This window comes from Pristis pectinata, chromosome 19 (assembly GCF_009764475.1).
Source record: "Pristis pectinata isolate sPriPec2 chromosome 19, sPriPec2.1.pri, whole genome shotgun sequence".
Classification (NCBI taxonomy): Eukaryota; Metazoa; Chordata; class Chondrichthyes; order Rhinopristiformes; family Pristidae; genus Pristis; species Pristis pectinata.
In genome coordinates, this window is record NC_067423.1 from 12,217,742 (window position 1) to 12,231,495 (window position 13,754).

General features: G+C 46.7%; 1 protein-coding gene across 4 annotated transcripts in view; it reads right to left on the reverse strand.

The window, feature by feature from the left end:
* Nucleotides 1–13,754, reverse strand: part of plxna4 (plexin A4) — a 532,456-nt gene that overhangs the window by 172,783 nt on the left and 345,919 nt on the right. For all 4 annotated transcript variants that reach the window (XM_052033450.1, XM_052033449.1, XM_052033451.1 and 1 more), the window contains exon 6: nt 7,271–7,394. In XM_052033450.1, the coding sequence (XP_051889410.1) occupies nt 7,271–7,394 (124 nt within the window). The remainder of the gene's footprint in view (nt 1–7,270; nt 7,395–13,754) is intronic.

Genomic DNA, 13,754 nt, shown 5'->3' on the forward strand with positions numbered 1-13,754 from the left:
TCCTGCCTGACCTGCTGAGTTCCTCCAGCACTTTTTGTGTATTGCTCCAGATTCCAGCATCTGCAGAATTTCTTATGTCTCCATTTTTTTATAAACATCTTTGTCAGACTATAACCCATTTCCTTTATTCCTCTCCTTCTCAGTGACAGTGACTGAGACTGGGGGAGATTCAAATGTCCCATTCCAATTAATAGTCACATAACTCGTGGATGGTCCCAACCACTGAATATTAGAACCACATTTAGCTTTGTGGGAAGGACTAGGGGTGGGGGCTGACGTTTCCTACACCCACAAGCTTCCCAATAAAGGTCACTGGTAAGAATGGACAATCACTGACCCCAGCTGATTCAGGGTCCCAAGTAAACTGGGTTTGGCCTGGCATCACATCATCCCACAGAAACTGAGTAATGGAGCTTTGACCTTCTCCATTCTGTGAAGGAAATTAATGAGTGTGAAGGTAAAGAGAGACTTGCATTTGTAATCTATGTTGGCTTCACAATGGGAGTACAGACAATGCCGTGGTCACACAGAGATGTGGCAACACCTCATCACAACATTGAGAGCCTCAAGCATTTCCAAGTTAGGAGCTGTTGTCCAAGTGGAGGACAACCACATTGCAGCCTTGTTAATAGCTCAGAAATAATCTTATAATATGACTTGCCAAGAACCCACAGAATGTGACAAGGTGTACTTTATTTGAAGAAAAGACAACATCAATACTACAGGCTGAAAAGCGGTTGACCATATGTCACCTCCCTCAACCAGCCTCTGAACTTTAACCCTAAATACAATGTAGCATCTCAAACCACATGGAAGCTAATGAAGTGCTTCTGAAGTTAGTCCCTGTAGTATCCTGGGAAAGAGAAACAAAGGACAACAGATGGCAGAAAAGGGTGGGAGAGAGGAAGATATGTTGGTAGCGGGGTCCCATTGGAGGTGGCGGAAGTGGCGGAGAATGATGTGTTGGATACGTTAGGCTGGTAGGTTGAAATGTGAGGACAAGGGGGACCCTATCCCTGTTGGGTCTGGGAGGGGCGGGGGTGAGAGCAGAGGTGGGGGAAATGGCAGAGATACAGGTGTGAGCTCTCCCGACCACAGTAGGGGGGGGATGCCCGGTTAGACAAGAAGATGGACAACTCAGATGTCCTGGAGTGGAAAGCCTCATCATAGCAGCAGATGCAGTGGAGGCAGAGAAATTGAGAAAAAGGGATTGCATCCTGACCCAAAACGTTGACCGCCTGCTTTTCTCCACGGATGCTGCCTGGCCTCCTCCAGCATCATCGTGTTTTTCATCTAGTATTACGGGAATTGCCTTTGCACACAGCCATGGCCAGGGGTAGCAAACGGGAAAATTCCCAGGTAATACTTTCACTGTATAGTTAAACTCTATTCATCTAGCCTTTGGCGTTCCGAACTAGCAGATTTTCCAGACAAATGGATGCTATTCATGTTAATACTCCAGCACACTTTCAATTCACTCTTTCTGTTACAAGTAGAAAGATAAAAGTTTCAGTGAACCCAGCAAGTTTAAAGAAAGCATAGGAAACAGGTGAGTTTCAAGGAAGTGTGGGAACCAGAGCCACTGAGTGGGAAGTGAGTGCAGGAACGGGGCCTTGGTGAGTTGGAAGGGAGCGGAGGAACGGGGCCTCGGTGAGTGGGAAGGAAGGGAAGGGAGCGCAGGAAATGGGCCTTGGTGAGTGGGAAGGGAGCGCAGGAACGGGGCCACGGTGAGTGGGAAGGGAGTACAGGAACTGGGCCTCGGTGAGGGGGAAGGAAGGGAAGGGAGCGCAGGAACTGGGCCTCAGTGAGAGGGGAGGGAAGGAGGGAAGGAAGCGCAGGAACGGGGCCCCAGTGAGAGGGAAGGGAGGGAAGGAAGCGCAGGAACGGGGCCCAGTGAGTGGGAAGGGAGCGCAGGAACGGGGCCCAGTGAGTGGGAAGGGAGTGCAGGAACGGGGCCTCGGTGAGTAGGAAGTGACTGCAGGAACCAGGGCTCCAGTGTTGGAAGGGAGCATATTTTACATCACATGGTGAGCCAGACACCAAACCATCAGGATTTCCAAATAATTGGATAATTGTACATGACTGCATGGCCAGACACCAGGAAGAATTCCCAAGGGATAGTTACATCCACCTGAAAGCCAGTGCCTTGGTTTAGTGTCTCCAAGTGAATGCTGGCACATTCGGCACTGCAGGCTCCATCAGAGTTCCACAGGCACTGTCAAGCTGGATTATTGTGCCTTCATCTCTCTGGTGTGGGTGCTGTACACACAACCCTCCACCCCAGGGGCAAAAGTGCTACTCACTAAGCCGGAGTATCTGTACTGTAACCGGACTGTGAAATAGGAAGATGAGTTAAACCTCTGTGCAGCTGCACTAAGAACAGCGAGAGTCTCAGCATCTCCTGTTGATACAGGGACAAAAGCAAAAGGCTCCTTCTGTTCTGTCTGGCAGCAGGCTCCTGAGTAACCATGGAAATGCCTTAGCTTCAAGCCACTGGTTTAAAGTGACAGCCTCACCTCTTGGAGACAGTTCTGACACAGCAAAAAGGTTTTTGGCATAGATGTGACAATTCTGGTTACTGTGGACACTGCAGCCCTTCCTTTGACAGCGAAGGTGGCGATCTCACTTTTAACCCTTTTTCCCTCTTGGATTAGCTTCTGGCCCTACTGAATCAGGCCAGCGATGGGGGTATGAGCAATACTCTGCCCACAGCAAAGCCAGAAACAGAGCAAGATCTCCCACTACTCTGGTCACCATTAACTCTGAGCCCCATCCTCACAGCACCAACCGTGCCCACCCTCAATCTCTCTCTCAGATAAACCATTATGGGAAGATTAGGGTAGTTTTGAGCTGTCTAAATAATAATAACATTTATTTCTATTGTGCACCTGAGAAAGTTAAACACCATTAGGAACATTATCACACAAAATATGACACTAAGCCTACAGTAGTGTAGCGGTTAGCATAACGCTTTACAGCGCCAGTGACCTGGGTTCAATTCCGGCTGCTGTCTATAAGGATTTTGTACGTTCTCCCCGTGTCTGCATGGGTTTCCTCCGGGTGCTCTGGTTTACTCCCACATTCTAAAGATGTACGGGTTAGGAAGTTGCGGGCATGCTATGTTGGCGCCGGAAGTGTGGCGACACTTGCGGGCTGCCCCCAGAACACTCTATGCAAAAGATGCATTTCACTGTGTTTCGATGTACGTGTGACTAATAAAGATATCTTATTTTAAAAGGAGGTAAAATCAAAGAGATTTTAAGGAGCACCTTAAGGGACGTGTAGTGTATACAAGTGTGAGGAGGGTAGATTTAACAATTGAGAGGTATGACCTGGATACATTATTGAACTAGACAGCGCTGCTTAGTTGAGAATTACTGTTTTCAATAAAGGATAATCTGTTTACTGGTTACTTCTGTCTAACCGCCTATGCTTGCAACAGCATAAAGAAACACCACAGAAACTAAGGGAGGGAAGGGGGTGAAGAAATATAGTGTGGGTATTCCAGAATTAAGGACCTTGGTAGCTGAAGGCAGGGCCACAAATGTCCCATGCAAGAGCTAAACCAAGACTCCGCAAACTCACTTCACGCAAAGAGCTTAACACCATGGATATGGAGACGTTTATCTCATCAATCTGAACTGATTTGAACCCTCTTCCCAAGCACAAAATGCTAGTGCTCTAATTCCCTTTTTCCTCCACTGGTATTATCAGACTGCAGCACGATTATAGCGTTGCTGATGACATTAACCTGTGTCTCATCTACTGAGTCAAAGGGATTTGTGGATGACGAGGGCTATTTTACACCATGACGAACATTGCGGCTCATCCATCAGGTGTCAGTGTCAATGGAAGCCTCAACTGAGCAATGCACTACGGTCACTCTCCACAGGGATGGTGTAGTGCATCTTGGAAATGAAAGTCACTTCACTATTTGTTCTTCCAGGAGCTTTCAATAGTCCTGAATCTTCTCACCGTCACAGAGACACACCTTTTGTTCTGATGGAGCCTCCCAAACGAGAACTCCTGCTTACCTGCAAAAGAATCAGGGCATGGCATTTCTCAACTTGGCCCATAGACTGTCCAGTGAATTTTCTCAGGAGCTGCACTCAGGTACAAGGTTTTCTTGTTTACACACACACACACACACACACACACACACACACACACACACACACACACACACACACACACACACACACACACACACACACACACACACCACACACACACACACAACTTTTATCCGTCCCAATTTTAAAAAAAAAGTAGGAAATGTGACTTGAATTCAAGGCCTGAAAATAATAGCCTGTCACTTATAATTTCCACCACAGATTGGAGAGGCTTCTTCTCCTAGGCCCCAAATTGCATTTCAGAGCAAGTGATGTTGGCAGGCTGCGCTGAGAAATAATTTGCTGTTGGAATACAAAACCTGTCACTTTTTATCAGCAAATGGAAGCTGGCAAGGTGTAATTTCATAACCTATGTTTTAAAATAATACACTGTCCCTTTTTCCATTTCCTGCTGAAATTACCTGGGCTGGATATCAGCTACGGCGAGTGACACAGAAGCACAATGGAAACTCTCAATTTCCATTTCTCTAGTCACTACCCCCAACCCCTCCAAACCTACATCACTGCAAACAGAGAGGAAGCACACAGCTAGCTGGCCACCTTGAACACAACTCGTCTAATTGAGTCGGAAGGGTACCATTGGAAATGATGGGAAACCAGGCTGTCTTTCAACTGAAGGAACTGAGGCCTCCAAACATTGAGTATTAAATGTTATCATAAGACCATAAGATATAGGAGCAGAATTAGACCATTTGGCCCATTGAGTCTGCTCCACTATTCAATCATGGCTGATTCTTAATTTTTTTTGTAAGATATCTTTAGTAGTCACATGTACACAGTGAAACACATCTTTTTGTGAAGGGTGTTCTGGTGGCAGCCTGCAAGTGTCACCACACTTCCGGCGCCAACATAGCATGCCCACAACTTCCCAACCAGTACGTCTTTGGAATGTGGGAGGAAACCGGAGCACCCGGAGGAAACCCACACAGACACGGGGAAAACGTACAAACTCCTTACAGACAGCGGCCGGAATTGAACCCAGGTCGCTGGCGCTGTAATAGCGTTACGCTAACCGCTACATTACTATGCCTGCCCCATTCTCCCTATAACCCTTAATCCCTTTACCAATCAAGAATTTATCAATCAAATACACCCAACGATTTGGCCTCCACAGCCCTCTGTGGCAATGAATTCCACAGATTCATCACCCTCTGGCTGAAGAAATTCCTCCTCATCTCAGTTCTAAAGGGACATCCCTTTATTCTGAAGCTGTGCACTCGGATCCAAGAGTCTCCTACTAATGGAAACATGCTCTCCACATCCACTCTATCCAGGCCTTTCAATATTCAGTAGGTTTCAATGAGATCCCCCCTCATCCTTCAGAAATCCATCGAATTCAGACCCAGAGCCATCAAATGCTCCTCATACATTAAGCTACTATTGCTAAGTTACTACTAAGCTACCGTGCAGCTATTGAAAGAGATGCCAGAGAAACGCAGGAAGAATTGGTTTGGTTTCGGAGAGATTGATTTGAGTTATTGCTGTGGACAAGCCTGGCCTCTAGGTACCAGATGAGAGGGAGAGGATTACTCCTGCTTGACTCAGGGGTCAGTGGGCAGGCCTGGAAGATCAGAAGGCCCGTTCCCTGGGAGGAGGAGGTGATAGTGGCTGGTGGAAAGTGAAAGACGGCAGAGGTGACGACAGAGGAGGAGATGGAAGAGGAGGGAAAGAGGAGATGGAATGGAGGTAAGAGAGGAGAAGGGGGAGGTGGTTCAGGAAGAGGGGGAAGCGATGAAGAGGAGGGGAAGGTAATGGAGGAAGGCGAGGTGATGGAGGACGGGGAAATGGAGGCGACTGAGGAGGAGCAGCAACTTCTTCACGCAGAGGGTGGTGCGTACATGGAACGAGCTGCCCGAGGAAGTGTTTGATGCAGGTACAATTATAACATTTAAAAGACAATTGGATAGATACATGGATAGGAGAGGTTTAGAGGGATACAGGCCAAATGTGGGCAAATGGGACTAGCTTGGATGGGCATCTTGGTCGGCATGGATGAGTTGGGCTGAAGGGCCTGTTTCCATGCTGTATTGCTCTATGACTCTGTAAGTGATGTAGAGGAGGGGAGGTGATGGAGGGGGAAGTGACAGAGGAGGAGGAGGGGGAGGGGTTGAGAAGGAGGAGCAGCTAATGGAGAAGAGGGGTAGGTGACAGGGGGGCGCGATGTCAAGACAGGGGGTGAGGAGGAGGAAGAGGAGCTGAGGAGAAAAGAGGTGACTGAGGAGGTGGAGGGAGGAGAGATAATGGAGGAAGGGGGGGCAGACAGAGGAGGTGATGGAGGAAGGGAACAGATGAGAAGTGGGGAGATGACAGAGGAGATGGGTGAGGTGAGGTGATAGGAAGAGGCGGTGGTATCAAGAAGAAGGCAGTAGTGACGGAAGGGGGAGAGAGCTGACAGAGGGGGAAAGGGAGAGGTGTTTGAAGAAAAGGTTGATGGAGGAGGAGAAGGGGGGAGAAATGATTTGGCAGGAGGGGGTAGTGATGAAGGAGGAGAGTTCAGGTGACAAGGTGGGAGGGGGTGGTGATGGGGGAGATTACAGAGGAGAAGGGCCGGTGATAAAGAAGGGGATGGTGGCGGAGCGGTGAATAGACAATGCAAGAGTGGGGATGGCAGTGGAGTATGGAGGGAATGGAGACAGAGGGAGAAAGGTGGAGTTGTTGGAGGAAGAAAATGAAGAGGAGGAGCAGGGTTCCCACTTTGCTGCCACAACTCCCTGAGAAAGGTCTCGTAACAACCTGGAATCGCACTCAGGGAAGATGACCCATGTATTCTGGTCATCTGCTGCCACCTCTGCTTATCTGGTATGTTGCTGGTTATGGAAGCTCCTGTGCCATGTTTCCCACACTACGACAGCAAATGCACTTCAGAAGTACTTCATTGTGTGCTGAGGTTTTGAAAAGTGTATCAACACAGGTTTTCTATTTGCTTTTTCTTAAACCAGGCAGTACCCTGGTGAGAATGCACTATAATCATACTGAAGCATCCATCCTATTGTGTGGGCCCATTTCTTTCTTTAATGCAACAATAAATTCCATACCCCTTCTAACATTTTTTTTGTCAGGAGACAAAGAATATTAAAGTGTCTGCTTGTTTTTTCTTGTTGCACAGCAGAGCTGGGTGTGGGGCTGGAGGCACTCACCACAACGTTGTACTGAGAGACGGAAATGTTACTGGGGCTCACGCTGAGACGGACACACTGCTTGATGTCAGAGGTGAATCTCCGGAGTTCAGTAGAGCGCTTGCACTTGTCCTTCCTCGTGCACCTGAAAAAAAATAGAGGGTTATGTGAGATCAAGGGAAGGGTAGCCATGGAAACCATCAGAGTCCACACTAACCTCAGGTCTGAGGAACTACAACTGCTTTCAGATCCTGGGTTATAGGCAGGGGAACAATTAGGCTGGATTCATGGTCCTGGAGAATTGTTACAGTCCATCCACCTCCAAATCTTGTTAGAAAAATAGAACTGCTTAGGCCAAAGAAAGAGATCTTCTCATGTACAGCAACAATATAATGTCTTTAATGTGGTAAACTATCCCAAGGTTATTCACAGGAGCTTTATCAACCAAAACATGATGTCAAGAAACTGACCCAGAACATCATCAAACAGGTTTTAAGGGAAGCTGTGGAAGGAAAAGGAAGAGGGAGGCAGGAAAAGTGGGTGGAAATCAGAACTTTGGGAAGGTTGCAAGGCCAGAGGATGTAACAGAGATGGGGAGGGATGACACCATGGTGGGATTGGAAGACACGGATAAGGATTGTAATGTTGAGGTGTTGGTCTGGATGCGGTGTTGGGTCAGTGAGAGGAGAACATTTTACGTAATAAATTAACCGCAGTAAAAATCACATGTCGTTTCTGACACTCAGAACATGATGGAGCTGGAGGGGATGTAGGAAGAGTTGGGGTATTGGGTCAATTTACATATGTCCCAGGCACAAAACAAAACCATAAGAAATAGGAGCAAGAGCAGGTACAAACGACCCTCAAGCTGACTCTGCCATTCAATAAGAGCACAGCTGATCTGATCTTGGCCTCAACACAACTTTGCTGCCTGATCCCCATAACCTGGATTCCCCTACAGATCCAAAATCTGTCTGTCAGAGGGGCAGAGAATTCAAAATATTCACAACCCTTAGTGAGGAAACTTCTCCTCATCTCCTCACCATGTCCCCTAGTTCTAGATTCCCTCAGAAGAGAATATCCTCACGGCATCCATCCTGTCAACCACCCTCCACCCAAGATTAAGATAAGATATCCTCAGTAGTCACATGTACACTGAAACACACACAGTGAAATGCACCTTTTGTGTAGAGTGTTCTGGGGGCAACCCACAGGTGTCGCCATGCTTCTGGCACAAACATAGCATGCCCACAACTTCCTAACCTGTATGTCTTTGGAATGCGGGAGGAAACCAGTGCACCTGGAGGAAACCCATGCAGACAAGGGGAGAATGTACAAACTCCTTACTAGAAAGCCAAGTGGGTGGGGAGGATGTAGTTGCATTGCACAGTGTCTGCCACACACCCTTAGTTGGATCAGTTCTGTGGTATCAACTCACACAAGCCAATTGATTCCTTGTATGAGAACTTCACAATTTTTAGAGACACAAGAGACTGCAGATGCTGGAATCTGGAGTAACACACAAAACGCTGGAGGAACTCAACGGGTCAGGAAGCATCCATGGAGGAAAATGGACAGTCGACGTTCAGATGAAGGGCCTCGGACCATAATGCCAACTGTCCATTTCCCTCCATGGATGCTGCCTGACCCGCTGAGTTCCTCCAGCGTTGTGTCTTACTTTACAATTTTTATCCTTGTTTTCTAATCCCTCCATGGTCTCACCCACGCCTACCTTTGTTAACTCCTCCAGCCTCACAATCTCACCATGGATCTGGGCTCCTCACATTCTGACCTTTCACATATCCTTGATTTTAATCAATCCACCATCCTTCAGCCCTAAGCTCTGGAATTCTCCTCTCAAAACCACAAGCTATGGGTGCCACAGTGGCACAGCTGGTAGAGCTGCTGCCTCACAGCTCCAGTGACCAGGTTTGATGCTGACCTCAGGTGCTGTCTGTGTGAAGTTTGCGTATTCTCCCTGTGTGATGATATTGAATGTACCATCTCAGAGCTTTAAACAACTTAAGTTCTATCTGCCACAAGTATCTACAAGTACCCTCACTATAGGGAGATTATACAGTATCAACCTACACTTCAGGACCAGTTTACTTCACTACTTTAGTCTCTACGGGAAGGTCTAGCTGTCAGTAATCACTATTTCGAGCAGTGGGTCCCTCCTCCCAACCAAGGAGAAGACACTTCCAGCTAACAAAGCAGTTTAAACACAGTTTATATTATTTTAAGTGAGACACGTTTAATTCTGATAAGTAACTCTTAACAACGACTTGTAACTTACAAAGGATTTCCAAACACAAGTACAATTCTTACAAGCTAAAAAGTCATACCAACAAGATGCAGACAAACAAGATGTCCGTCGCAAAAACCAAAGGCTGAGGAATAAATTCCAGGTCTTCTTTCTGTAACCCCTTCATCTCTGTCATTTCCCCCCACCCTGACTGATTTCTAACATTTATACTGTTTTGTCACTTAGTTGACATCATTGGCGTGTGAGGTTTTTTCAACCACATTTTCAGGCCAGGTGACTGGAGTGTTTAATTAAGTAAAGGTGGATCCCATTGTTCCCTTGTTTATGTGAAAAGACTGAGCAGGGAATATTGGTTAGATGTTTAATTTAGCAAACAACAAACATCTTGAGCCTTGGACAATTTCTGCTGTTTTTGCAGAAGGGATTTTAGCTTAATGAGCAACCACTTCTTGATCTTTGGACAGGTCATGCTGCTGTGCTAAAAAGCTGAGGTTAGCAATAAGCCTTTTTGGGGCCTGGAAAGTGAATATCCATCACACCTGTGACCATGTGGGTTTCTTGCAGGTGTTCTGGTTTCCTCCCACATCCCAAAGACATGTGGGTTGGTAGGTTAATTGGCCACTGTACATTGCCCCTAATGTGTAGATAAGCAGTAAAACCTAAGATGCATTTATGGGAATGTGGGGAGAATAAAAAAATGTGGATTAGGGTAGGATTAACGTTATAGAGAGAAAAAGTATGAACATTTGGAATCATAGAATTGTCAAATCATAGAGCACAGAAATGGCCCTTCAGCCCAACTCATCCATGCCGACCATGGTGCCAATCTACATGGCTCCCATTTTCCTGCATCAGGCCTGTGTCCCTCCCCTCTTTTTCTATTGAAATTTCTGTGCAAATGGTTCTTAAACTGCATCTGCCTGTTCCACCTCCTCTGGCAGCTTGTTCCAGATAACCAACACCCCCATGTGAAAAACTTGCCACTCAGGTTATAAATTCAACCCTTTAAATTTCTCCCCTCTTACTTTAAAACTATGTCCTTTTAGACTCCCCTACCCTGGGAAAAAGACTGTGACTATTTACCCTGTCTATGCTCCTCATAATCTTATAAACTTCTATAAGGTCACCCCTGAGTCTCCTACGTCCGGTGAGAACAAACACAGCCTATTTGCTCTCCATGTGTAATTGAAGTTCTCCCCTCCAGGCAACATCAAGGTGAATCTCTTCTGCACTCTTTCTGTGCTACCACATCCTTCTTGTAGTGTGGCGACCAGAAGTGTATACGATACTCCAAGTGCAGCCTAACCAATGCTTTGCACAGCTGCAATATAATGTCCCAACTCTTACATTCAATGCCTTGGCCTGTGAAGACAAGCATTCCGAATGCCTTCTTTACTACCCTATCCACCGATGTGTCGCCATTTTCAGGGAAGTCTTTGTACATTCAAAGTACCTGTCTACATCAATACTCCCAAGATCCCTTTACTGTATATGTCCTGCCAGTATTTGATGTCCTAAAATGCATTACTTCACAACTTGTCTGAATTAAATTCCAGATTTGGTGGGATGGAAGGTTTGTTTCTGTGCCATGTCTGTCAATGACTCTGTGACTCCATGACAACACCTTCCTTCCCCTCTCTTTTCCATTTAAGGCAGTTGTTAAAATCTATCTGGAAATGGACCCAGAAGAGGAGGTGGTGGAGGGTCAGTGAAACTGGCCAAATTACAACGTGAATCAATGAACAAGTTCCCCAGTGCCTGAGTTAAAACCTGCCAAGACCAGTAATGCATCATTAAGGCTTCACTAAGCTGCGGTACAACTTAGTAATAGGATAAGTGTGTGAAATAATACGTTTCAGCTCAGTTGGAAGCCTTCCACAGCTCTTGACTTCCACAGTGCCTGTTGGAGAGGAGGGAGAGCTTTAGAAGGAGCACAGCACAGTTCCTCAGCCCTCCTTCCAACTGACTCAGTCAGGTCTGTTCCCAACAGACAAAGGAATTGTTGAGCTGTTGCCTGTTAAACTGGCCCAGATGGTTCCACAATATCAGGCCAACTGAAATACATCTTCAGGGTTCAAGATGAACGTTGTACTGTTTTGAAATTGAGGAATGGAGAGTGACTGGGTGGGCACCTACTGAGCAAATGTGGGCAAAAGTCCAGAGGGGTGTCACAGGGAGGTGAAAGTGGAAGGGTGATACTGAAGTCACTGGAAAAGGCAATGACACCAAGTCACTCTGGGAAGGTCGGGTGACACAGGTCCACAGGTCAGGAAGGGAAGGTGGGGTGGAACTACTGGGCCAGAGGTCACCAGGGCGGGGGAACGGACAAAGAGACCACAGGGGGAGGGACACAGGCCTAGGGGGGAGGGTACCGGAGGCCCTGGGTGAAAGGTTACTGAGGGACACTGAACTAGAGATCACCAGAGGGACATTGGGTGAGAAATCACGTGGAGACATTAGGCAAAATATCACGGGGGGGGGGGGTGTTGGGGAATCAGCCAAACCACTGTAACCTCTCTCTCAAGCATCACCTTGTCACGCACAAGGTCAAAACAGAAAGGCAAGACAATGGAGCAAGTGGGGCCCAGACGTCATAGAGTCATACAGCATGGAGACAGGCCCTTCGGCCCAACTGGTCTGCGCCAACCAAGATGCCCATCTAACCTAGTCCCATTTACCTGCATTTGGCCCATATCCCTCTAAATCTTTCCTATCCAAGTACCAGTGAAAGTGTCTTTTAAATGTTAACGTACTTACCTCAACCACTTCCTCTGACAGCTCATTCCATATATGCACCACGCTCTGGGTGAAAGAGATCCCCCTCAGTTTCCTATTAAATCTCTCCCCTCTCACCATAAACCTATGCCCTATAGTTCTTGATTCCCCAACCCTGGGAAAAAGACTCTGTGTGTCGTCCCGAAATTAATTTTCCCCTTCTGTCCGCTGTAAGTAACACAGTGCCACAAGGTTGATTCGAACAAATACCTTTATTAGCAGTGCACAGCTAGGAGAATTCTCTTCAGCACTCACTAAGAGTCACTTCCCGAGTTCTCCCCGTACAAAGGGCAGACAGACATTTATACAGGAATTGTCACGCACATCCCATGCAAACAGCGCCGCGAGTTTCGGTCAAGCTATAGAGATCCCGAGACAGCTATCGCACCTCTTGTCTTAGTATAATTGAGTTATGATCAAGGCATTCAAAGGCAGGTATCACCCTTCATTGTTCAGACCGAGCCTTCACCTCGATGTTAATTACACCCTGTATCGCCACCGTCTGACATATCGGAATGGTCCGTTACCCGAAACAAAGACAGTTAACATACTTAACATTCCAACCTAACTAGTGGGTCAGCAACTTGCTAGTCCTCGCTAGAGAAATATAAATGCATATATATATTTTGTTTACCAGTTATAGGTATGGTTGCAATTCTTAACCCTTCACTTCCTCATGTGCATTCACCCTGTCTATGCCCCTTTCAAGTCATGAAAGTTATTTGCAACACTGCTCTACATCTGAAACCAGATAAATCCAAGGTTGAAAGCAACATTTCCTTCCTGGCAGTGAGCGGTGAACAGGGGGCATTGTTCTCCAGCAAGAGGGCATTTCATGGGGTGAGATCAGAAGGGGTGGAAATGGAGACAACTAGTCTTTAAATAGGATCTAGATTGGGAATGGGCTGGTGATTATCAGAGTAGGATACTATCACAAAGGTGCACATGGCGAGAATGAAAGGTGTGTTTTACAGCGCATGTTCACCAGAGGCCATTTGGCCCAACTAGCCCGAGTGTTAATGTTCCACCAGGGCACCTCCCACTTTCACACACCTCAGCCTATCAACTTGCCAGTCCGTTCCTTCCTCCTGCCTTTACCCAGCAACATAACTATTCACCTCATCCACTCCTTGTGTCTGTGAGTTTCACACCCTCTCCACTGTTTCAGTAAAGATGCTCCCCCTGAAATCCTTGCTGGATTTATTAATCAACTGTCATATAATTAGTTCCCCAAAAGTGGTAAAAGCCCCCATCGAAACCTTTCAGAAATTTAGCCCTTCCCTTTCCTTGAGAATAAAGCTTGTTATAACATCTGATTATCCTTTAAAACCGCCGTCATGCAAGGTGCATTATTTTTGCATGCAAGTTAAATTTACCATGGTTATAGGAAAGAGATTAGCATACGAATTGAATCACAGCTTTATTACGAGCATCATTCTCAATGTACTCAGTAATGGATTCTGC